The sequence below is a fragment of the Danio aesculapii genome, chromosome 8, assembly GCF_903798145.1.
Source record: "Danio aesculapii chromosome 8, fDanAes4.1, whole genome shotgun sequence".
Taxonomy (NCBI): Eukaryota; Metazoa; Chordata; class Actinopteri; order Cypriniformes; family Danionidae; genus Danio; species Danio aesculapii.
The window spans coordinates 36,164,704-36,189,842 of NC_079442.1; the positions used below are offsets into that span (position 1 = coordinate 36,164,704).

A 25,139-nucleotide genomic window follows, 5' to 3' on the forward strand; every position below is an offset into this window, starting at 1 on the left:
CTGATTTATTTTATCTTTGCCATGATGACAGTAAATAATATTTGACTAGATATTTTTCAAGACACTTCTATACAGCTTAAAGTGATATTTAAAGGCTTAACTGCTCTCTAAACAAAATCTGACAAGTGTCTCTCATACATATTCAGAATAAGCATGTGTAAGTAATATGAAACGTTCACATATCTTTAACGAGTTTGTTGTTTGAGATGTAGAACGCAGGGAAAGCATCCGCATAGAGAGACACGCATAGAAATACAATGCAGCGCTGCTGAAGATTGTGGGTGTTTACAGGGGTTTGACGGATAAATATGAATTTGTAGCTAAATTCTTAGCGGTGCCAAACATCATTTCCTGTTGTTTAGGTTCCTGTTGTCCTTGCTACTGTGCATGTCATAGATCAATTTAAACAAATAAAAATTCTTATAGGCTGTAGCTCACAATCCACAGCTTTGTCTATTATTATTGTTGAAGATGCTGAAATATTTTTTTAATTCTCTGGAACATAATTAAAATTAAACTGTGAGCACTTCTGTCTTTGTGTCATGTCCTTTAAAAGCCCAAATACAGAAACAGAAGAAGCTCTGTGGAAATAGCAGCGTTTGGACAGCATTTTAGATTTCTCTGCTACATTAACAGCGCCTCTGGCCACCCCCCTTCACTGCACGGGGTGTATACGAAGCCTGAAGTGTTTATGATCTCACTAACCTGGATGAATTGTTTTGTAGTCCCAAAACTTCATTCGCTGTAGGCTTTGCTAAGCTAACTCTGTAAAAGCCAATGTCTCCCTTTGCATTGAACTCTGAGCGTATTACATTCAGAGATGTTGTTTACGTTCACACAGCTACATTACACATCAACTAAAGTTTAAAATATGACATCGTAGTGAACCACCACTTTAAGTAAAACATACACACACAACATACACTGAAACTTGTGGTATTAGTTATATTTCATCATGTGAGCTCCTGTAAAGCTTAGCGCATGGATGTTTGGTCAAGTAAACTTAATATAAAGTTAATTATGTGTGTATTATACATCACTATAGACACATTACTTGTAGTGAGACAACTACAAGTAATGTGACTTTTACATTAACAAGCAGTTGGACAGGTGTACCTAATAAAGTGGCCGGTGAGTGTGCAGTACACATACATTTCTTAATAAATAGCTTAGGCTACTATAAAATAAAACCATTAATGTACCCTATGTTTTTTTCACAAGCCTTGGAAACCTAAAGTAGATTCTTCTTTTCAAAGGTCGTCGTAAAAAAATGAACGAATAACCAAGTTTTGTCATGAGCTACGGCTGCGTTCAAAATGGCATATTTACACGCAAATTACATGTAACAGAGATGGCTTTAATGTTATTTTTTAAAATCATTCTGAGTTTAAATGTTGTAATGTTCTAAAGGAATAGGGCATAGGGCAGATTATTGGAAACAGAACAGCTCTAGAGGTGTAGTTTGCGAATGTTCGTTGAATGGATTTGGATATGGATTTAAAAGGGCTAATAAATTTGACCTTAAAATGATTCATAAAAAATTCACAACTGCTTTTATTCTAGCCAAAATAAAACAAATAAGACTTTCTCCAGAACAAAAAATATTATCAGAAATACTGTGAAAACATTTCCTTGCTCTGTTAAACATCATTTGTGAAATATTTAAAAAATAAAAAAATTCAAAGGTGGGCTAATAATTCTGACTTTAACTGTATATAATGGCAATATTTCTTTATTATATAATAACAACATCATAATAAAAATAAGAATATAATATATAATAATATTTAATTATGTTATTTGCTCCAAAGCAAATAGGTTTGACTGCAATGTTAAGCTTTACAGCGTAATAATAAATGCAATATGAAAACGTTGTTGTTTTGAATCATTTATTCAACATCTTTATATTGTTGTTAGTTTAATGTTATTGTTGAGTAAATGACAAATTTATATTAAATTATTAACATTATTATTATTATTATTCACGATACAGATAAGAGCAAACTTCCCCACTGTTTAAAGCGCTAATATAGCTTTTCTGTAAATCGCCATTTTCTTTAGAATGATGCTTTTTCTCCTGTGTGCTGTATGCAAATGAGCCATTACGTCAAACGTTCGAAAAGTTCCGTCATAGTTCCATAGAATTACATGGAATGCAGAGTAGAAGCACACTCATTTACAAGACGACCATTGTTGAATCAAGTCTGAATTGTATTTTATCACTGGATCGACGTTTTATATCTGATTTATTCAGTTTCAGTTGATCGTGTTACAGAAAATTCAGTTTTCCCCATTGATACTGTCGATTTTGAAAAAAATATATAGCACAATGGGACGAGTTGGAAAGAAATTTAAAAAGTTCTGTAACTGGGCCTTTTCTCGGAAATCCGGGAAAATCCAGCAGAACCAGTGCACAACCGAGGGCGACCTCGGGCCCCAGAGATGTTCTGATGGCGAAGCTGGACCAAGTAACGCCGCGTTCATCTCTCACATTTATACTGGAGCAGATGGTGTTTCACCATGCCCAGCACCACAGAAAGCGGAGAAGAAACTTAAGAGGTTACGGAAATGGTTTTCTCGTAAATTCAAGAAAACTACAACCGGAGCCCAACAGACCCAGCCGAGCAGCCCACAGACTCAGGGATCCCCTGATAGTGGAGCTGCCAGTGTGTTGCAGAGGCCGGTTCAGGACGAGCGGGTCAACAACAGGTGCGTGTCTATCCAGACCCCTGTGAAGACCCCGTCAACAGAAACCGAACAGCACGACGACACTGAATGCTGGCACTTGTGTGTATCTTCTCTGACCACCGCGGATATCAGCGAATCTGACCGCGCTTCACTGCAAAGCTGGCTCACCTGTGCGTCTTCGCTTGGCACCGCGGAGAACAGCGAATCTGACCGCGCTTCAGTGCAAAGTTGGCACTCTTGTGCGTCTTCGCTTAGCACCTCAGAGAACAGCGAATCTGACTACGCTTCACTGGACAGTAGGCACTGTTGTGGATCTTCGACTAGCAACGCGGAGGACAGCGAATCTGACTGCGATTCAGTGCACAGTAGGCACTGTTGTGGGTCTTCGCCTGGCACCGCGGAGGACAGCGAATCTGACCGCGATTCAGTGCACAGTAGGCACTGTTGTGGGTCTTCGCCTGGCACCGCGGAGAACGGCGAATCTGACCGCGATTCAGTGCACAGTAGGCACTGTTGTGGGTCTTCGCCTGGCACCGCGGAGAACGGCGAATCTGACCGCGCTTCAGTGCATAGTGGGCACCCTTGCACGTCTTCGCCGACCCCTGACCCCAGTGTGTCCGAGAAAAGCACCGCTTCCTCATCGAATGACGCTTTTTGGAAGACAGAAAGGCAAATCCCAGTGAATTTGGAGGGGAAAACAGGTCAGTTGATTAAGTGTTATTTTTTATTTACTCCATTGCATTTGACAAATGTAATTACCCAAGTTAAAGTACAGATAGTAAATGCAGGTGGATATAACACCAAGTTAAAATATGTATATTATTATGAATTTGTTGTAGCTATACTTGAGATGTTCTGAAGTGCAAAACTGAGATCTGTAGGTTTTATTTCAAGAATTGCACTTATTAGTGTTTATCTTGATCTGATTTATTTTGTGAATCAAAGCCCTGATTTATATATCAGCAGGTATTTGTTAAGTGTTAATTAGCATATTTGAGTTTATTTAGACCACTGAATTGACCCATCCATGCCAGCTAAAACGTTCAACTGTAAAAGATTATGGCTGCACAGTACATCAAAAACTTATCGATATCACAATACTAGTGTATATTGCAGAAAGTTGAGCTTAAGGCCTCAGAGCAGAGAGCTGAAAATGAATAGTAATGGCAGGAGAAGACAAGAGAGGAAAGTGACAACAGCAAATATGAACTATGAATCAGAACATCTGCTGATACATATATAAAATCATATATTTTACCATGAGCGATACATAAATACATATGTCACAACATCATCTATTTTACCACAATTGTGCAGCCCTAGCTAAAGATGTACAAAAAATAAAGATAAGACAAGTGTTATAAATACTTAAACACAACTAAATGTTAAGGAGTAAAAGTACTGTTGTTCCTTTCTTCAGGAATGTACTCAAGGTAAAATAGCGGTTGCCAGTTTAAACTGTAATTGAGTAAAAATCCTCCAAAATAATATTTAAGGACAGTAATCTAATAGCTTCCTAATAAATATTCTAAAGCAATCTTCAATCAGCGTTTTGATGGTTTAGAAATGTACTTCATTATTTGTTTCACTGATTTTTTTACAGGTGACATCAATGAGGAATATCAAGTCAAGAGGGTTTTAGGTCGTGGAGGGTTTGGAGCTGTCTATGCTGGAATTCGTCGGTCGGATTCACAAAAGGTTTGTTTCAAACATTAAAAAGTGCTTTCTTGTCATTTAAATTTGATGAATGTTACACGACAGGATCGTGTGAATTAACTGTCGCTTTCACTTGGTCAACAGGTGGCAATCAAAAATGTGAACAAGGATGAAGCAGGAAGAACCATGAAGATTGTAAGTACACCGTGATAAAATTGTTAAAATACTGACCTCAACTTCAGTCCAATCACATCTCACTATCATATGTCTATTATCTCTCCTGTAGCTACCATATCAGAAGACTGTTCCACAAGAAGTCGGTTTGATGTATTTGATGAGCAGAGGTCCTTATGTTCCTCAAATAATACAGCTGCTGGATTGGTATGAGACGCCAAGCCAATACAAACTGGTGCTAGAGCGTCCCAAATCCTGCATGGACCTGCAGAAGTTTGTATGGCGGCGTCGTAAGAAAATGAGTGAATCGATAGCACGACTGGTGATGCACCAGGTGGTCACTGCTGCAAACGCATGCTGTGAAAGGGATGTCTACCACAGCGACATCAAGCCGGAAAACGTGCTCATCAACCCCCACACCTTTCAGATCAAACTAATAGACTTTGGTGTTGGAAGACTCATCACCAGCTCTGGTTATTCAACATTCTGTGGTATGTATTATAATAAAGACAAGTTATATTGAGCCTTCCAGGCAAAGCCAAAGAGATCAGCAGATCAGTTTTTTTGTTAATATGATAAATATCTAACTGTTCTTGATCTTTCTTCCAGGCACAATGCCTTATGCTCCTCCGGAGTATTACGACTGTGAAAGGTTTCACGCCAAGCCTGCAACGGTGTACTCTATAGGTGTAATGTTGTTCAGGATGCTGCATAGAAAATACCCTCGAAGAGAGCTCAGTAGAATTGTCGCCAGAACCTGGCAGTGTGACAGACTATCCAAAGGTGAGAGAGCATGTGGATGATGAAACAACAACTTAAAACAATGTGATCGTTCACACCAACCGTAAGGTTTGTGGCAATCTAATAACCTGACATCTGTTCCTTCTTTCTTCACAGAATGCATAGATCTGATCTGTTCATGTCTGCAAAGTGATCCAGACGAGCGAATTCCTCTTGAAGACATCCTCCTCCATGACTGGTTCCAGGTCTTGATCCTGAAGCCAAGCAAAGAGAAGAAAACATTCAGAGAAAAAATACAGTCTATATTGAAATTCAGGTCAGTTTAATAACAACAAAAACCCAACATGACTCATGAAATATACAAAATATTCTACTTAAATGTTTGTCACAAATCGTCACTTGTTAATCTGTGAACTGGCCAAATTGAAACTGGTCTTCTTACGCAGGTCTTGTTTCAGTTTTTGTGTTCAAATGTTCATCTTACATGAAACTAATATTGCACATTTTCTACTTTCCAACCAGATAAGAGCACAGCTGAAGAAGATCCTGGGACATGAAGAAGATAACACCAAGCTCCTTCTCTTCATCCAGCTTCTAACACCAAACTCCTCCTCTTCATCGAGCAACCTAACACCAAACTCCTCCTCCTCATTGAGCAACCTAACACCAAGCTCCTCCCCTTCATCAAGCCATTAACACCAAGCTCCACTTCTATATTCAGCTACAAAAATTCGTCAAGCCACAAACATGGGGCAGTTTGTGGCTTGACGAAAAGAAAGAGCTGAATGGGGCTGGTGTTTGTGTGCTTGTGTAAAGAGGAGGAGCTAATTGGGGCTGGTGTTTGTGGTTGCACGACAAGGAGGAGCTAATTGGGGCTGGTGTGTTGGTTGCACGAAAAGGAGCTGAATGGAGCAGGCGTTTGTGTCTGGATGAAGAGAAGGAGGGGCGGCACGGTGGCCCAGTGGTTAGCACTGTCGCCTCACAGCAAGAAGGTCGCTGGTTCCAGTCCCGGCTGGGCCAGTTGGCGTTTCTGTGTGGAGTTTGCTTATTCTCCCTGTGTTCGCGTGGGTTTCCTCCGGGTGCTCCGGTTTCCCCCACAGTCTAAAGACATGTCCTGTAGGAGAATTGAGTAAATTGCTCTTTGTAAATACATTTTTTGTTGAGATTGTGTATGTATGTTTGCTCTTTAATGAATAAAAATGAGCACATTTCAAATATAAAGTGTTTTTCATTTCATTCAATAATAACTTCATGCACTGCTATAGTTAAAGTGTTGAACTGTCCTCAGCTAGCAGTTAATGTTGCAAAACAATTTGCCTTAAATATATGGTGACATTGTTTCAGGTTTTATGAAATGGTATGGTGATGTCTGTATACTTTACAACTTATTAAATTAAATTCATCTTTATTTCTATAGCACTTTTTACAATGTAGATCAGGTCAAAGCAGCTTAACATAGTTCTAGTAAATTAAAACTGCTTCAGTTGAGTTGTCACAGTTAAAGTTCAGTTCAGTTCAGTGTAATGTAAATGTCCCAAACCAAGCCAGTGATGAGGAATAAACTTTACCAATGGATGTGAGTAAAGTAAAAATACCTTGAGAGAAACCAGGCTCAGCCGGGCATGACCAGCTCTCCTCTGGCCAAACATCTTGTGCAGACCTGCAGTCTGGGCGCCTGAGACTTCCAACATGGAGAGAATCTGCAAGTCTGAGTAGGTCAGCGGCAGGTGGCCCACGGGATCAGTGAGGAGACTCGGCTGTCACCGGGGTCTTTCAGGAATCAGTCTCATGTTCTCGACTCATCCATGATCATGACAGCCATCTGCTCAGGATACTGGTTGGATCCAAGCTTATAAAGACTTTGGGATAAAAAGAAACAGACTAATATAAGTATTTTTGGAGAAGTGTTGCCAGTTCAGGTTGTCCTAAATAATGCAGCCTAACAATCCTTTATTTGGGTTTCAAAAGTTATACATTTGTATTTTATGTGTATGTATGTACTACTACAAAGCAACTGAAATACTACTACAACACAACTGGAGTTCTACTGTAATACACCTGCAGTAGGACTACAGTAGCACTGCAATACAGCTCCAATACTACAACACAAAAACTAAAGTGATTTACACTCACCGGCCATTTTATTAGGTACAACTTACTAGTAGCGGGTTGGACCCCTTTTGCCTTCAGAACTGCGTTAATCTTTTGTGACGTAGATTCAACAAGGTACTGGAAATATTCCTCAGAAATTTTGGTCCATATTGACATGATAGCATCACGCAGTTGCTGCAGATTTGTCAGTTGCACATCCATGACGCAAATCTCCCAAACGTGCTCTATTTGAAACAGTTCTGGTGAATGTGGAGGCCAGCAACAATACTCAGATAGGCTGTGGCGTTGACACGATGCTCAATTGGTACTACTGGGCCCAAAGTGTGCCAAGAAAATATCCCCCACACCATTACACCACCATCACCAGCCTGAACCATTGATACAAGGTAGGATGGATCCATGCTTCATGTTGTTGACGCCAAATTCTGACCCTACCATCTCGACTCATCAGACCAGGCAATGTTTTTCCAACCCAAAGTCACTTAAAACCCCTTTCTTCAACATTCTGATGCTCGGTTTGAACTGCAGCAGATCATCTTGACCATGTCTGCATGCCTCAATACATTGAGTTGCTGCCATGTGATTGGCTGATTAGAACAGTGGTGGAATCCTCCAGATAGAAACAGACTGATGTTTCCTATGTGTAGCTGTCCAATCCACAACTGAACGAGACCCATGCAGTTGAACATGTCCTCAGCCAAGTGGACCTCCAGTTATGGACTGGATCTGATAGAGGGTGTTGTTGAATTATTTTTCTTGAGCTGAAGTCTGTGACATAAACCTGCAGAGATGAAATTGCCGGCTGACCCAGAGTCGAGGAGGGCATACACTGTAACAGTATAAAAGAGTAGTGATTTCTACAATTGTGGTCCATGGATGTACATGGATAGGGGAATCAGTAACCACACTCACTGCAAGTTGTGGAAGACGAATGGTCTGTATTACATGTCTACCTTGTCTACAGTAGAGACACAGTTTGGCTGCATGATGATTACACTGTTTCCTGAGACGTGCAGAGATCTATTGCCTCCCCTTGTAAAATTGTCTCTGCAAACTGAACAAAACAAAACATGATGAGCTGTAGTGCATAAGGAATGCAAGGTTACAAAAAACACATTTAATTTGAATTCTTAGATAAACAATGTTATTTTTGTTGGATTAGTACATTTAATAAAACTATCCATCTGCAATTAACCCCCTTCTTCATAAAACCAGGTCACATTCTTTACTTATTGACAATAATTATATTTTACACTCACTTTTAAGACCAGGACCCCACAAGACGTTCCATCTTTCTGGCATCTATAAGGGAAAGTGCTGAGTGTCCACATTGAAACGTTGCAGTCTTCCTCATAAATGCTCTGTGACCAATAGCAAGTGTGCAGTATGTAGCACATCATTAAACAACTTTGTTGTACCAGACAAAATACAATGAAATAAAAAAATACAATTTTACCTTGTTGATTCCAAACATGTCTTAATTTTTCTGTGTTCTTCTCATGTGGGTACATGACCTTTAAAGGGGTGGTCCAGAGTGTATTTAAAAGGCTTAGTATCTTACTTTGATTATATACAGCTACTCTGCTAACATGAAAACGTCATATTTCCTAATTTCCTCCGAAAGGCCCGCTATCGAGAGGCTCTGATTGGTCAGCTAACATAATGTGCTGTGATTCACAGTGTCACTCCTCTACTAGCATGAGCTTTGCCTCTGCTTTGTAAACACCATCAGTCAGAGTAGCTGTTAGTCGCAGTGGTGTAGTCCTTGCTATACGCACGTATACGCCGTATGCCTATTTTTTCCATGAGCTGTTTGGGTATTACCACTTCTGCGTATGCCCTCGGTATACTCACTTGTTTTGCTGATTAGACTTCCCTAAATTGCACGTATTCACGTCCCCTTTAACTGTATACCAACTGTTTTTTTAACTCTCATCTTAATTTGTTACGATAGGTGCATTTTGTATAAATTGCGCAAATCTCCGCCCCCTGACGAGCACAGCAGCTGTGAGAAAATTTCGTGAGTTTGACCACGACAAGTCAACTGAATGATGATGTCTCGCTGAAACGCTCAGGTAAAATTATAATACAGCATGGACTTCGCGCTTTAGCCCTCCTATATTTATTTATATCTATTCAGCCCTCCTAAAAGCTTTGCGATTAGCTCATACGGTACACTATATTATCGCCTCAGTCCCCGTTAATTTTGATATGAAAACGGCAGACTTCAGCCGCTCCGTTTTCGGCTAGTTTTATATTTAATCAGCAAATCACAGCTATGCAGTGCGAGAGCACAAGGTGTGTGTTTATCGAAAGATTGTTATAATATCTGCATATACAGAAACACTTGTATCACTTGTGCCCCAATGGGTCATGGAGGAGCAATCGGGTTCCCCCATCTACTGTTTCCACCGCGCTCGATCCCCTCATCATCACAGCTGCTTCCTCCAGCGAAAATGCAGCTCTTAACGAACATTTCGCTATGTTTATTTCAAAATTAACTGTGAAAATAAAACGCATTACAGTGCATGTGGCATAACTATAGCATACATTCATGCACAGGATTAAACACAGTGACAAAACCACTCAATGTACTCATTTCAACTGCATAGCAGAGTGAAACATCACGTGTTGTATCTTAATATTTATTTTTCCTATTATGACTTATATTGATAGTGAAATATATAAAATAGCATGTACATTTTTATGTTCTTATTTATGCTATTTTGAATTTATAAAGTGGCCGTTTTATTTAATATATGGAAAAAATTAATTCAATATAGAAAATGATTTGTACTACGGTAAACAGGTATGTTGAGCATATTTGGCTCATTCAGAACTCAAATGGCTTTGCCCGTCTATGAAATACAGTTTGGTATACAACCCTACCATATTAGTCAAACATTTTTAAGTGTATTATTTTAAATTCTTACTTACACGCGTAACAATATGCGATTTAAAAGGGAAACTACTAGTATACAATAGCGACAGCAGAGGACAGACTCCTAATAGTTTGGTTTAAAACAACAAGCATTCACAAATGTGACAATCAAACATGCTTTTTGCTGATTGATGTTTAAAGAAACCTATTAAATGTAAAGTAATAAGCCAATAAAGAAAGTAAGTTTCAATATTAAAATGATTAAATAAGCTACATACTGCATTTTTGAAGAAGTGTGCTTTGCCTTTGTTTTCCTGATTTTATTTTTTTATTTTAAATGTACAGTTTATGTTAAAAACATACAGTACTTAATATAGCTGTCTTGATTTTTTGTACAGTATTTACATTTTTACAAGTCCCTTTAGAGTTAAACAGTTGGGTTTTACCACAGCGTAATATATTCAGCCAATCTCTGGGTTTGCTGGGGGCACTATTAGCTAAACATAAATCACTGAATAGGATTAGATTATTAGAGCATCTCCCTTTAAAACGAACAAATTTGTTTTTTGTTTTTTTTTTCTTTTTAAATGGGTAGTTTTCTCCAAAAATTTAAATTTCCATCATTTACTCAACCTTTACTTGTTCCAAACCGGTTTGTCATTTTCCCCTCTGTTGAACACAAAAGAAGATATTTTGAAGAAAGCTGGAAATCTGTAACCATTTACAACATTGGCATAGTATTTGTTTTTCCTTTCGTGGAAGTTAATAGTTACAGGTAGCTGATGTTAAATATATATATATATATATATATATATATATATATATATATATATATATATATATATATATATAGCTAATGAATCAAAGAAACATTGACTTTTATCGTTTATTTGCCTACTTTCATTTAAAATTTGGGTTGGGTGCAATAGTACACCACCTTTTTTTTAGGACTACACCACTGGTTAGTCGCATCAGTTTGAGCCTGAATCAGACACAGCTGAACCTCACGCCTACTCTGTAAACAAAATCTGACAAGTGTCTCTCATACATATTCAGAAAAAGCATGTGTAGGTAATATGAAACGTTTACATATCTTTCACGAGTTTGTTGTTTGAGATGTAGAACGCAGGGAAAGCATCCGCATAGAGAGACACGCATAGAGATACACTGCAGCGCTGCTGAAGATTGTGGCTGTTTACAGGGGTTTGACGGATAAATATGAATTTGTAGCTAAATTTTTAGCGGTGCCAAACATCATTTCCTGTTGTTTAGGTTCCTGTTGTCCTTGCTACTGTGCATGTCATAGATCAATTTAAACAAATAAAAATTCTTACAGGCTGTAGCTCACAATCCACAGCTTTGTCTATTATTATTGTTGAAGATGCTGAAATAATTTTTTAATTCTCTGGAACATAATTAAAATTAAACTGTGAGCATTTCTGTCTTTGTGCCGTATTCTTTAAAAGTCCAAATACAGAAACAGAAGAAGCTCTGTGGAAATAGCAGCGTTTGAACAGCATTTTAGATTCCGCTGCTACATTAACAGCGCCTCTGGCCACCCCCCTTCACTGCGCGGGGTGTATAAGAAGCCTGAAGCGTTTATGATCTCACTAACCTGGATAAATTGTTTTGTAGTCCCCAAACTTTGTTCGCTGTAGGCTTTGCTAAGCTAACTCTGTAAAAGCCAATGTCTCCCTTTGCATTGAACCCTATGTTTTTTTTCACAAGCCTTGGAAACCTAAAGTAGATTCTTCTTTTCAAAGGTCGTCATAAGAAAATGAACGAATAACCAAGTTTCGTCATGAGCCACGGCTGCGTTCAAAATGGCATATTTACACGCAAATTACATGTAACAGAGATGGCTTTAATGTTATTTTTTTTTAAATCATTCTGAGTTTAAATGTTGTAATGTTCAAAAGGAATAGGGCATAGGGCAGATTATTGGAAATAGAACAGCTCTAGAGGTGTAGTTTGCGAATGTTCGTTGAATGGATTTGGGAAACACCAAATCAACAAACTATGTTTGTAACGACAGAGCTTGTGACCTTAGTTGGCTAATGATGGTTTTCAAAAACGCACGCCAGATTGATTTCTTACAATTATTGCCTCATTTGCATTTGCTGCTATCAATGAAATATTGACTGACTGTCTTGAATAAACCTTCTGGCTTACCATTGTATGGTGTCATTCATCCTCTCTACCAACCTGCTGGGTTTCAGAATAGTACGGTGACCAAAGGCTCCTCTTTATCCCCGGCTTGGCACAGACATTCTTGCTGATCTGTTTACATTTACATTTACATTTAGTCATTTAGCAGACGCTTTTATCCAAAGCGACTTACAAATGAGGACAAGGAAGCAATTTACACAACTATAAGAGCAGCAGTGAACAAGTGCTATAGACAAGTTTCAGGTGTGTAAAGTCTAAGAAGCAAAGCATTAGTAAAATTTTTTTTTTTTTTTTTTTTTTTTTTGAGAGAGAGAGAGAGGGCACAGTTAGTGGTATAGCCAGAGAGGCAGTTGCAGATTAGGAAGGAAAGTGGAGACTAAACAGTTGCGTTTTTAGTCTTTTCTTGAAGACAGCAAGTGACTCTGCTGTTCTGATGTAGTTAGGGAGTTCATTCCACCAACTGGGCAGATTGAATGTGAGAGTTCGGGAAAGTGATTTCTTCCCTCTTCGGGATGGAACAACGAGGCAACGTTCATTCACAGAACGCAAGTTTCTGGAGGGCACATATATCTGCAGAAGTGAGAGCAGATACGAAGGAGCAAAGCCAGAGGTCGCTTTGTAAGCAAACATCAGAGCTTTGTATTTGATGCGGGCAGCAACTGGCAGCCAGTGCAAACGGGTGAGTAGCGGAGTGACATGTGCTCTTTTGGGTTCATCATAGACCACTCGTGCTGCTGCGTTCTGAAGCAGCTGAAGAGGTTTGATAGAACTAGCTGGTAGCCCGGCTAGCAGAGAGTTGCAATAGTCCAGTTTGGAGAGAACAAGAGCTTGAACAATGAGTTGAGCTGTATGTTCAGATAGGAAGAGTCGGACCTTTCTGATGTTGTAGAGTGCGAATCTGCAAGATCGAGCAGTTCTAGAAATGTGGTCAGAGAAGTTCAGTTGTTCATCAATCGTTACTCCAAGGCTTTTTACCATTTTGGATGCAGTGATGGTTGCTCCGTCCATCTGGATTGAAAAGTTATGGTGAAGAGTCGGGTTGGCAGAAACTTCAAGCATTTCCGTTTTCGTGAGGTTAAGCTGCAGATGATGATCTTTCTTCCAGTGTGAAATGTCTGACAGGCAGGCTGAAATGCGAGCTGGAACCGAGGGATCATCAGGGTGAAAAGAGAGGTATAGCTGGGTGTCATCAGCATAGCAGTGGTAGGAAAAACTATGTTTCTGGATGACTGTTCCTAAAGATGCCGTGTAGATAGAGAAGAGAAGTGGCCCGAGAACAGAGCCCTGAGGTACCCCAGTGTTTAGATGCTCAGATCAGAGAGCCAGGGTGCAGGAGGACTGGCCCGGGTTGGCCTGGATGTAAGAGGGCATAGTCTGTCTAGACATGATGTTAGCGTGGAGCAGAGTGTATCAGTGGCACTGTTCGTATCAATAGCAGAGAGTTTGCAAGATGGAGGAAGAGAGTTAGAAACAATGGTGGATAGTCTATTGGGTGAGAGAGAGCGTAGGTTTGTTAATACCTGTTAGTATTAGTATCTGTTAATATATAAACATATTGCAAGATAAATTATAGTCAAGTCACATTTATGTGTACCATACAGAGTGTGTCAAACCAGCTATACAGAGATAAACACAGTAGACTATCTCAAAATATATCTTCTTGATGTGCTGAGAACTCTCTGCCTTGGTACTATAAGATCCTTTATGGAGCCTCAAAATTGTGAAAGAATTTTGTAAACACATTCAGCCACCTCTGCTTCTGTTGAGTTCAGATGGGTGTTATCTGAGAAATAGAACAAATGTATTTTATTTATAATGAAAATTATAAATGATATAAAATGATGAGCAAATGTTTGTGAGCCTGCTGTAAAGATATAAAATGTTCAGTATAATAAAACAAAACTATTTGTAGCAGTTTCCACTACAAACAGCATTATTACTCAACCAGAAACGCTTTTAATAGCTATTAGAAATGACTTTGTATACATTTGCTCTATTAAATATTACATACATTTATACTACAGCTACACACAGACAGTTTTGATTGTGTCAACAGTAGTTCTCTTTATCGGTGTGTTCAACCTCCTGTATTATCATTTGACTGGCACACTGAACATTCTGACACCTATTTAAAACATATTTTACTTAAAATTAATCACTATTTCTGAGGCTTTTCTGCCCTTTAATAACGATTCAGTTCCTGTATACTTTCTTCTTTAGTGTATGAAACTACAAAATGTGTCTGGGGATTGACATTTCAAAACAGACACTTCTTTTTAATGTTGGTATTCCATACATTTATATCATCTTCATTCATTCATTTTCCTTCAGTTGAGTCCCTTATTTATCAGGGGTCACCACAGCAGACTGAACCACCAACTATTCCAGTGTATGTTTTTCACAGTGAATGACCTTTTAGACACCACCCAGTACTGGGAAACACCCATACTGTTTAAACACATTTCTGAACAGAATAGTTTTAATAACTCATTTCTAATAACTGATTTATTTTATCTTTGTCATGATGACACTAAGATAGATATTTTTCAAGACACTTCTATACAGCTTAAAGTGACATTTAAAGACTTAACTAGGTTAATTAGGTTAACTAGGCAGGTTAGGGTAATTAGGCAAGGTATTGTATAATGATGGTTTGTTCTGTAGCCAATCAAAAACAAAATTCAGCTTAAATGGGTTAATAATTTCGATCTTAAAATGTCTTTAAAAAAATTAAAACTGCTTTTATTCTAGGCGAAATAAAACAAATAAGACTTTCTCCAGAAGAATAAATATTATTAGACATACTGTGAAAATTGCCTTGTTCTATTAAAGAGCCCATATTATGGGTTTTTGAAAATGCCCTTCCATATAGTGTGTAACACAGCTCTAAGTGAAGTGAAATATCCAGCTAAGGCTTAAATCTGTAAGTGTACAGTGTTTAAAGCTATTGATTCATCTATAAAAGAGTCAACTCATAGTGCTTCAAACGAGTCGTCTTGATAACAAGTCATTAGGTGTTTCGTGATGACGCGGCTACGAAACACAAGTAGTTGCGCGCAAACCCGGGAGATTTGAAACCTGCGGCCCCGCCCACTAACAGAAAAAAAAAATCACACACACACACACACAGAGACACACACAGACATTGGTCGAATGAAGTCACGCTGTGCAGATGGATATTATTGACAGTTCACCCGAAGATGAAACCTCAGCAATATAGCCCAGCCTTGAGCAGATCGAGTGCTTCTGGAAACTACATGCTTACAAAGAAGACTTCATCAGTTTGTTAAAAGGAAGGATCAGTAAATACTGTCAGAACATGGATCAGTGCATCATGGATCAGTTTCTTCCCCCATTTCAAAAGTCTAAGTACGTGCGATTAAAATTATTGCCTCATTTACTCTAGTTTGCAAATGATGTATTTAGTTGTGTTTTGTTACTTGTAACCGCGTGTGCTGTATCAGGTTAACTCTTTATATTCTCATATCGCGTGTAAAGCCACGTTGAAATCGCGACGCGTGCCGCTTTGTTTACGGCTCGTCAGCTGTTTCTATACACATGCAACGGTCAAGTTTCAAAATAGTTCAACTCAGGTTCGAGGTGAGGTGTCTAAATTGCACCCAGCAAGCTGAACTGGCGCTCTAGGCGTGTGTGTCGTGTCCTCGGAGAGTAGTGTAATGTGTGTGTGTGTGTCTCCTCTGAGGAGGTTCGTGTGTGTGAGTGTCTCCTCTTAGGAGGTTAATGTGAGTGTGTGTGTGTGTGTGTGTGTGTGTGTGTGTGTGTGTGTCTTCTTTGAGGAGGGTAACGCTCTAGGCAAAGATGATCACGCCGCCCTCAACCGATAGTGAAAACGAAAGGGACCCGTTAGTAAAGTTAGGACCGGGGGGTGTCGCGGTTGAGGGGGGGGGGTATTCGCGGATATAACTGAGGACGCGGGTGGTAAGGGAGATGTCGCCGCCGCGCCGTCTCTGTTCTGGACGCACCGGCCCTGTGTGTGTGCGTGTGTGTGTGTGTGTGTGTGTGTGTGTGTGTGTGTGTGTGTGTGTGTGTGTGTGTGTGTGTGAAAAGATCCACTATGAAACGTGTATGCACTGTGACTACTTTTATATTGTTGATTAGCAGCTGGCCATTTCACCCTGTCTAGCGCTGAAGCCTGTCAGTGTCGTCGACCAATCGCAGCAGGCTGTCATCGGTCCAATCAGCGCAGATTAGCTTCGCGCTGAGGAGTGGTTTGGGAACAAATGAATCGCTGAACGATTCATATGGGAGTCGCTGGGATAATTAGGTAAAAATAAATGCAGATTATAAGACCATCAAATTGTTTTTTGACCTTGCATGCATATTAGCCTGTTGTTGGAGACCCTTACAACCAAAATATGACCCTATTTCATGTATAATATGGGCTCTTTAAACAGAAAGAAAAAAGAAAAAAAAAATCAAAGGGGGGCTAATAATTCTGACTTCAACTGTGTGTGTTTATATATATATATATATATATATATATATATATATATATATATATATATATATATATATATAAACACATACATACACATACACACATACATACACGCGCACATATCCATTCAAATATATACACACACATACACATACATACACATATTCAGACATACATACATACATACATACATACATACATACATACATACATACATACATACATACATACATACATACATACATACATACATACATACATACATACATACATACATGCATACATACATACATACATACATACATACATGCATACATACATACATACATACATACATACATACATACATACACATACATGAACATACAATGAAGATTTTTACTTGAAACCGTGGTCCCTAGGCATTTTTTTTTATCAATGGCTATATGTACTTTTTGGTTAGTTTATTGCATAGACCAATCGTTTATCTTCGTAAGACGTCGATGTGTCATCAGGAACCATGAATAATATGTTCATTTTGACTCATAGGTCTGCCGATAGATCACGTTTTCAGCAAGATTTTTCAACAATTTTATATTTGTAATTTCCAAAGATTAAACCTAACAGTAAATATTTGTGGGATGAAGAGCTTTTTAAATAACTATTATTTTAAACTATTTTAATACAGCATGTTTGTAATTTGAAAAACAAATATCTTTCCAAAAAAATAAGGTTTTTAATTTTAAATAGTTAAGTCTAAATAACTATTTTATCTCAGTAATATAGCAATGCTTTATAATAGTAACTAGTCATGGCAGTCTTAAACCTGCATTATTCCACAGGATGGCAGTAGTAGCCAACACTACATCTAGCACAATCACAGTGATTTCCATGGTTGGATGTGTTCTTTGAGAAGACAAGCTTCCTCTTTCCTCTTTTTTTCATCCACCTAAGTTGTAGGACTGATTGTTGATGAGTAAAATAATCTGAGAACATTTTTCATCTGTTAGGAAAGGGCGCAGCTTCATTCTGCTTTTATATAACTGTTGTACAGTCTTCAGATCACTGTAATTCATGTCTGCCTGGACTGTTGTCTGTGATTACTCTGACCTTCTGTTCACAGGAACTGGCTCAATATGTTTTTCTGCTCTGCGATGACGTTAGTCCCAGACTGTATTAGTACAAGGTCATGCATATTTAATGCTGAATTATTGTTCAGTTGAGCATGACATTGATTGCTGAAATCACAATCCGCTGAGAATTAAAGTGCTGCTTCCTCTGCAGTGTTAGACCTGGAAATGTGTGTCAGAGGTTTTGGCTTGATGGAAAATTAAAATGATTTATTTGTTCAAATTGACTTGCACTGGCGGTCACATGTCATGTGACTGTATATTCATAGAAAGCATATTAGAGAATCAATTTTAATATATTCAATGTGACACTGGACCACAAAAGCAGTCTTACGTTGCACAGGAATTTTCGGGCAATATCTAAAATGGTTGATTTTTCTTTTGTGCAAAAAACGTAGAGAGTACGCAAGACATTTTCTCAATTTCCTACTGTGCATGAACTCAATCTTTGTGTAATGTGCATTGTTAGGCACTTCATTTTTACAAATTTAGAAGTGATTTTCTCAGTATTTTGATATTTCTGAACTCTCAGATTCAGATTTTTAAATAGCTGTATCTCAGCCAATATATCCTAATAAACCATCAATGGAAAGCTTGTTGTGCAGGTTTCAGACATATGCATGTTAGTTAAAAAATAAAAAGCCACTTAAACCAGGACCCATGATCACAACTGATTTTTGTGTAAATATAATGTGAAACAATTTTTTTATTATGAGTATTACAGTTATTAACAATATTTGCTGCATGAATATTAGTAAAGTATTAAGATTTAAGATGACAGTTAGTATTTAAGGCTGCACTATGGCCCTGAAAAGTCTGTTTGACACATATTTTGATTCAGGTTTTACACCAAGTTTTTACACTTAATGACATTCACATTCATGCACATGAAAAAATCTGTATTGTTTAAAAACTATGGAACCAGATCAGTCTCAAAAATAATATATTTGCAAAATATAATTCATACATCCACAACACTATTCACATTTACTAAATCCAATTCGTAAATTCAAAACACAATTCAAAAATACATAAATCTCATTCGTAAATTCAAAACATGATTCAAAGTACACAAATCCCATTCGTAAATTCTAAACACAATTAAAAATTCATAAATCCCATTCGTAAATTCTAAACACGATTAAAAAATGAATAAATCCCTTTCGGAAATTTAAAAAACAATTCATAGAATGCACAAATGACATTCATTTAGCAAAAATATATAATGTATAATATATATATATATAATATATTTACTTAAATTCACAACATGTGTGTTGTATATATGAATGTTGTATTTATTATGTTTGAATTTCAAATTAGATTTTGTACAGGTGAATTGTGCTGTGCTTGTATGAATTTTATTTGAGACTGATCTGACTCCATAAAAAACACTATTGCATCTTTGACAAATATATATATTCTGAATATCTATGTAGAAACTTATATCAAAAGTTTATCCATGCAACCTAAAATCCAAATCATCCATATAAGTAAGTATGTCCAATATCTGCATAAAAAACTTCAAAAGGACACACAGACATTACATTCAACCCTCATGTAGGGCATGCATCTGTATATCAGCTAGGAAAATCAGACAATTTAGCTTCAGACGCGCTAAATATAGACCATGCCCTCCCTTATCCGTGAGAAACAGGAGGTCTTTATTTTAGCATCATGCTCCGCTCACCGGGTTTAGACACTAATTGCTAGTTTTTGTGCACATTTCCTCTCTCACTATTTGTTTATATTTTGTGCTGGCATACGAGCACAACTGGGTTTGTAAGCAGAACATTTAAAAGAACTTTAACCTACTGGAAAGACCAGAATCAGTTTCCATTGAGGATTTCTACTTATGCAACGGATAGTTTGCCCAAAAGTTATAATTCTGTCATCATTTATTCAGCCTTGTTTTAAACCTATTTGAGTTTCTTTCTTCTGTTGAACACAAAGGAAAATATACTAAAGAATGCAACAAAAATAAGCTGCCATTGACTACTATGGCTGCATTTTCCCAACATTACATCTTAATATATTATTCTGTGTTCAACAGAAGAATGAAATTCATAAACGTTGGAGGCGTCACTCCACTGGAGACATACTGGGCAAGCAGTTTGGTTGTCCAAATAAGATTTTTTTTAAAAGCCTGGTATAGAGACATCTGTGCATCCAAACACAGGATGCACCTTAAATCAGCCTTTAGGCCCAATCCCAATTCTATTTTGGTACCCCTATCCCTACCCCTTCAAAGGAAGGGCTTCAAAATTTACCCCTAAGAAATGGGACAGCACTACAACACCTGCACTGGTCATTATATGTCATCGAGATCTCTTGCTTCATACGAGATCAGACGATCACGACTGCTGTAGTTAAAACAGTTGCTTTATTTTTCACCAGGGAAGCCTTTAATACAACAGTTTCACATACGCATCAACTGAGAGGTATCATTCATACATGGGACAAAGATAAACCATGGGTTTTTTTTTTGGTGTCCACATCAGTTTTAGCTAAATTGTTTTCTATCTGAATTAAAACCTGATTTGTTGCTCAAGGAACAAATTCCTATTATTTTCTATGTTGATAATCTTAAAAGCTGCTTAAAAGGTTTTTGGAAACTGTTGTTTTCTGTATTCTTTGATTAATAGAGAGTTAAAGGTGCAGTATGTAAGTTTACACCCAGTGGTTGAACTAGGTGTTGCACCCCTTGTTCAAAACACATGCAAGCGCAGGTTGCCTGATTGACAACATCAACAGCGTGCCTGACTATCGAGACTAAAGTCCAATCTCAATTCTACCCCTTAGCCTGTCCTCTAACCCCTTTCTCTTTAGCTTGAAGATGTAGTGCTAAGGGGAAGGGCCAGATACCCCTCGAAAGGGAGATTTTTCAGAAAGAAAATTTCTTAGAATACACCAGCCACAACGGCAGCATAGCTCAGAAGTCAGGAGATGCACAAATTAGTATTTTTTGTCATTATTACTAATTTTTACAAGCATATGCTTTAATACTTTCATAAGCGCTTTCGCGTTTTACCGTCATGCTTTAAAAAAAAAACGCTAAAATAAAAAAAGCTAAATTTCACTATCTATAATCCTTAATAATAACTCCTGTATAGCTGTCCCACAACATTCAATAATAGAATTGGGATTGGGCCTAAAGGCTGATTTAACTTTGATTGAAATCGTGTTCCAAATAAAAGCAATGGTACACGATAGAAGTCATATTCTCCATATTAAAAGAAGTTTTTTTTTCTTAACCAACACCTGAAATTTACATTTTAGAAATGGCTTATATTTCTTGCATCTGAACAACAGAAAACTGTTATAAATGTAAGGAATTATTAATATTAATCATACTACTGAAAGCAACAGCAGATAGTTCACCTCAGATCTTGAAAATAAAATAAACCATTTGAAATTAAACTTCAGAACTGTTACTAAGTGCAAGCCAAGACAAATCAGTGATTCGGCATCTACATTTAATTATGTTAAAGTTGGTTTAATATGTATTAATTAGGCTATAAATCTTACCATTTTGTTAGAGTGCAGTAAGTGCACTATTCTGTGCTTCTGAATGAATTGAATGGAATTCTGAATGGAAACCTGAATGTATTTAGATTTCTGTTGTTCTGCACCTGATGCAAACAGCCAAATCTCGTCACAGTAGTATACATTAGTACACGGGTTACATTGTAAACTGCTCACGCTTATGTTTACGGGTTACATTTTAACCTTCTCATGTTTACTTTTGTAATATTTATTTTATTTGCTAATTAATAAACACATCATGTGGAACTCTGAATCTGTATCTCATTTCGGAGACTGTTCACCGGAGGTCAGACTTCGGTCACGACTGCATGCTTTGAGAACCTTACTGACTGAATGAATGAAATACACTGTTTTCCAGCAAGGCAATTCAGGGTGCTGAAATATAATTGGCTAAACTGGCAGTGGCTGGGTTAAAAGATCCAAAACAAAGACAAACGTTCCAGCATGGAAAACACATTTTCAAAGGCGAATATCTGACTTCAGCATAGTTTTTCAGATAAACAAGAATGTTTACTTAGCATGTTTCTTTAATATCTGCGAACATATTATTGTATTTTTATGCTAGAGAGCAGTCAAAAACAGAACAGCATATTTTTTAATCAAATAAAGGTCTTTATAATCACCTTTAATCAATTGAATGCACTTTGATTGCATAAAAATGTATAAGCTGCTTTGCTCACTATAATGGCCCATGAATGCATCCAAAGCAAGATCTGGGTGTTGGTTACATTTCACACTATTGTGCTGTTCCTTGCGGAAACTAGGAAGTCCTGCTCAATATTTCACACTGACCTGAGCTTGTGCCCCGTTGTCTCAAGACCCTGCTGTTGATGACCTCCAAAGGCAGGAAAATGCAGAAACACCCTGCCTCAGCTGCGCTTATCAGCATCATGTGTGTCAAAGTGTCACATCTGGTCCATCAAGCTTTCCGGTAAAACTACAGCAGCCCCTATAAAATAAACGGCAAAATATTTATACTGGCTATTGTTTTGATTTGATTTATTTATTTCAAACAGAAAAATCACATATTTTGCAGTGTTTGTATGTCTTCTACAGCATAGAATTCCTTAAAAAAATAATAGTGGAAAAATAGAAATAAAATTAAAATAAAATACCGTTCATTACAATTTTTTTTAAAAGCACCTAAAATGTTTTGCAGTTTGTGATTTTTATTCAGTTGAATAAAAATTTATTTTCCATTAATATACTAGCAAATAATTTGCCAATATTTAAATTGTATATAAAAAGACAATTTTCTATTCATGTAGGCTTAGCAAAATATTTTGCAGTGTTTGCATGTCCATTACTGTAAAGACTTTATTAAAATAGAAGTTATATAACATTTATTAATGTTATTATTAATGTTAATAAGTTGATTTAAAAAAGCACCTAAATAGTTTTGCAATTAGTGTTTTTTTTTCAATTGAATAAAAGACTATTTTTCATTCATATATTTCATCATTGAAGATTTCTTAAAAATAGTGTAAAAATCTTGTCTCGTCTCATTCTCATGAACCCATTCTCGTGAACCCATTCTCGTGTCTCGTCTCATCTCGTGGAGTAAGCGTCTCATCACACCCATAGAAGGTGCTGTTAAATCCCATGGGTGTATTTTATAACTCTGTTTACTAAAATCAGAACATCTGAAGACATTGCAGCATCTTAAGTCTCCACTTATTTGCAACATCTACACTAAATAATATTTTTTTAAATTAAAAAAGTAGTCAATTGTAATTTTTTTTTTACTTAAAAAAGTAAAATAAAAAAAGATAAATAAACAATTAAATAAAAAACTACTGAAACATGCCATGTGCATGTGTTAATTGCTGTTTCTGAGCAATTTCTGAGCAAAATTCTGAGTGAATCATGCACATAAAAATGTATGGAAAATCCATGTAACGTTTCTTTCATAATGGTTTCCTAGATTATTGTTATTAATGATGTTCATCATACTAAAAACAAATGGTTATTTTAATTCTTAATTGAAAGGTTTTAAAATGGTTCTTCTATATGGCATCACTGCAAAATTCAGTATGAATATGTTATTTTTGCAAAAATTATAAATGAAATGCATTTATTTTTGTCAATTGCATCAAAATAAACTACTTACATTAATATAGTGCACACTGAAGATAAATTAATAATATTATTTTAATTTAAACTTTTTATGGCATTAAAAGCCATGAATCCAAGCAACTAGATACAGGAATCACACCATAACACCACAATTGTGTCTTTTATTCAAATTAAAACTACACTGTAAAACCCAAAAAGTTAAGGTAACTCAAACCATTTGAGGAAATCGATTAAAACAAACCATTTAAGTTCAAAAACTAATGAATACTGTGAACTTAATCCATTTGAGTAAATGAAGCAATTTGAGCACAGTAAAACCCAATAAATGAAGAGAACTCAAACAAACTGAGTACTGTAAAGCCCAATAAGTTAACGCAACTTAAACTGTTTGAGTTAAAAAAAAACTCATTTATATTTCTGAGTTCTGTGAGCTTACTCCATTTAAGTTGAAGTAATGAGGTATTTACTTAACTCATTACCTTCAACACTGAGTTCAAAACTCTTTTCAAATGAGTAAAATTAACTTTCAATTTTGAGTTAACTACACTCATTTCATTTGATAAAGCTGACTGTTGGGTTTTATAGAGTAATATTTAAGTTTATAGTAGCTTTACAGTATCATTTACAGCATTCTTGGTGTAATTAGAGATGAACTCACTTATGTCAAATCTCAGGTGTTGAGTTCATTGAGAGGTTCTATTCCTGTTCTAACACATTTCACACGGCAACAGACAAAACAAAAATTCAGATACTTATGTTTGAAGGTCTACAGTGAAGTACCGGAAAACATCAGTGCTATGGTGGTCGGCTTCTTTTAAATTGACTCAGTCAGAAACCCGCTATATACAACCCCGAAATCATGCATAATGATCTAGTTCAGTCAAGTATATCCATTCCCATGGTATAACTTTAGCAGCATGATGAAAGGAAGTGAGGTTTTAGTGGTACAATTTTACTGCACTTTCTAGAGACAAGATGACGCAAGGATGATTTGTAGTCCTAACACTCAGAGCTCTGAGCTTAAAATAGGGTCTGCCTCACAGCGAGAAAACATCAACAGATTGTCACTTGCTTCCTGTTTGACAGTTTCTCATCCCTTATCTTCCCAAAGCTGTCTCAATTCATTGTGTTGATAAATGTGGCTGTGGCCCAGATAAAGCTTTTGTGACCGATTTACCCCTAGATAATGCTTACAAACAACAGCAAATCCCAAGCCCAGAAAACATCTTTATAACAATATGACAACTACATCACATACACAAAAATGTTTTGTAAAAAGGATGGACAGATGGATGGATGGATAGATAGAATGATAGAATGATAGACAGACAGACAGATAGATAGATAGATAGATAGACGGACGGACGGACGGACGGACGGACGGACAGACGGACAGACGGACAGACAGATAGATAGATAGATAGATAGATAGATAAATAGATAGATAGATAGATAGATAGATAGATAGATAGATAGATGGATAGATGGATAGATGGACAGACAGACAGACAGACAGACAGACAGACAG

At 37.1% G+C, this 25,139-nt stretch overlaps 2 protein-coding genes and 1 long non-coding RNA gene across 3 annotated transcripts in view; 1 reads left to right on the forward strand and 2 right to left on the reverse strand.

The window, feature by feature from the left end:
• The window catches only part of mier3b (mesoderm induction early response 1, family member 3 b), a 41,507-nt gene extending 28,962 nt beyond the window's left edge, over nt 1–12,545 (reverse strand). The window contains exon 1 of the mRNA XM_056463858.1: nt 12,425–12,545. Within this exon, the coding sequence (XP_056319833.1) occupies nt 12,425–12,427 (3 nt within the window). The 5' untranslated portion in view covers nt 12,428–12,545. The remainder of the gene's footprint in view (nt 1–12,424) is intronic.
• On the forward strand, nt 2,210–5,955 carry LOC130233969 (probable serine/threonine-protein kinase MARK-A). The gene is made up of 7 exons (XM_056464245.1): nt 2,210–3,389; nt 4,292–4,386; nt 4,489–4,539; nt 4,631–5,009; nt 5,128–5,301; nt 5,416–5,504; nt 5,782–5,955. The coding sequence occupies exons 1-7, from the start codon at nt 2,330–2,332 to the stop codon at nt 5,953–5,955; spliced, it is 2,022 nt and encodes a 673-aa protein (XP_056320220.1). The 5' UTR covers nt 2,210–2,329.
• Nucleotides 6,258–8,864, reverse strand: LOC130233697 (uncharacterized). Its single transcript, XR_008838231.1, has 6 exons — nt 8,828–8,864; nt 8,631–8,732; nt 8,284–8,425; nt 7,393–8,200; nt 6,855–7,118; nt 6,258–6,373 (listed from the first exon to the last, which is right to left on the reverse strand). It is a non-coding gene; the product is annotated as an uncharacterized LOC130233697 (long non-coding RNA).
• Nucleotides 12,546–25,139: the final 12,594 nt, after the last annotated feature.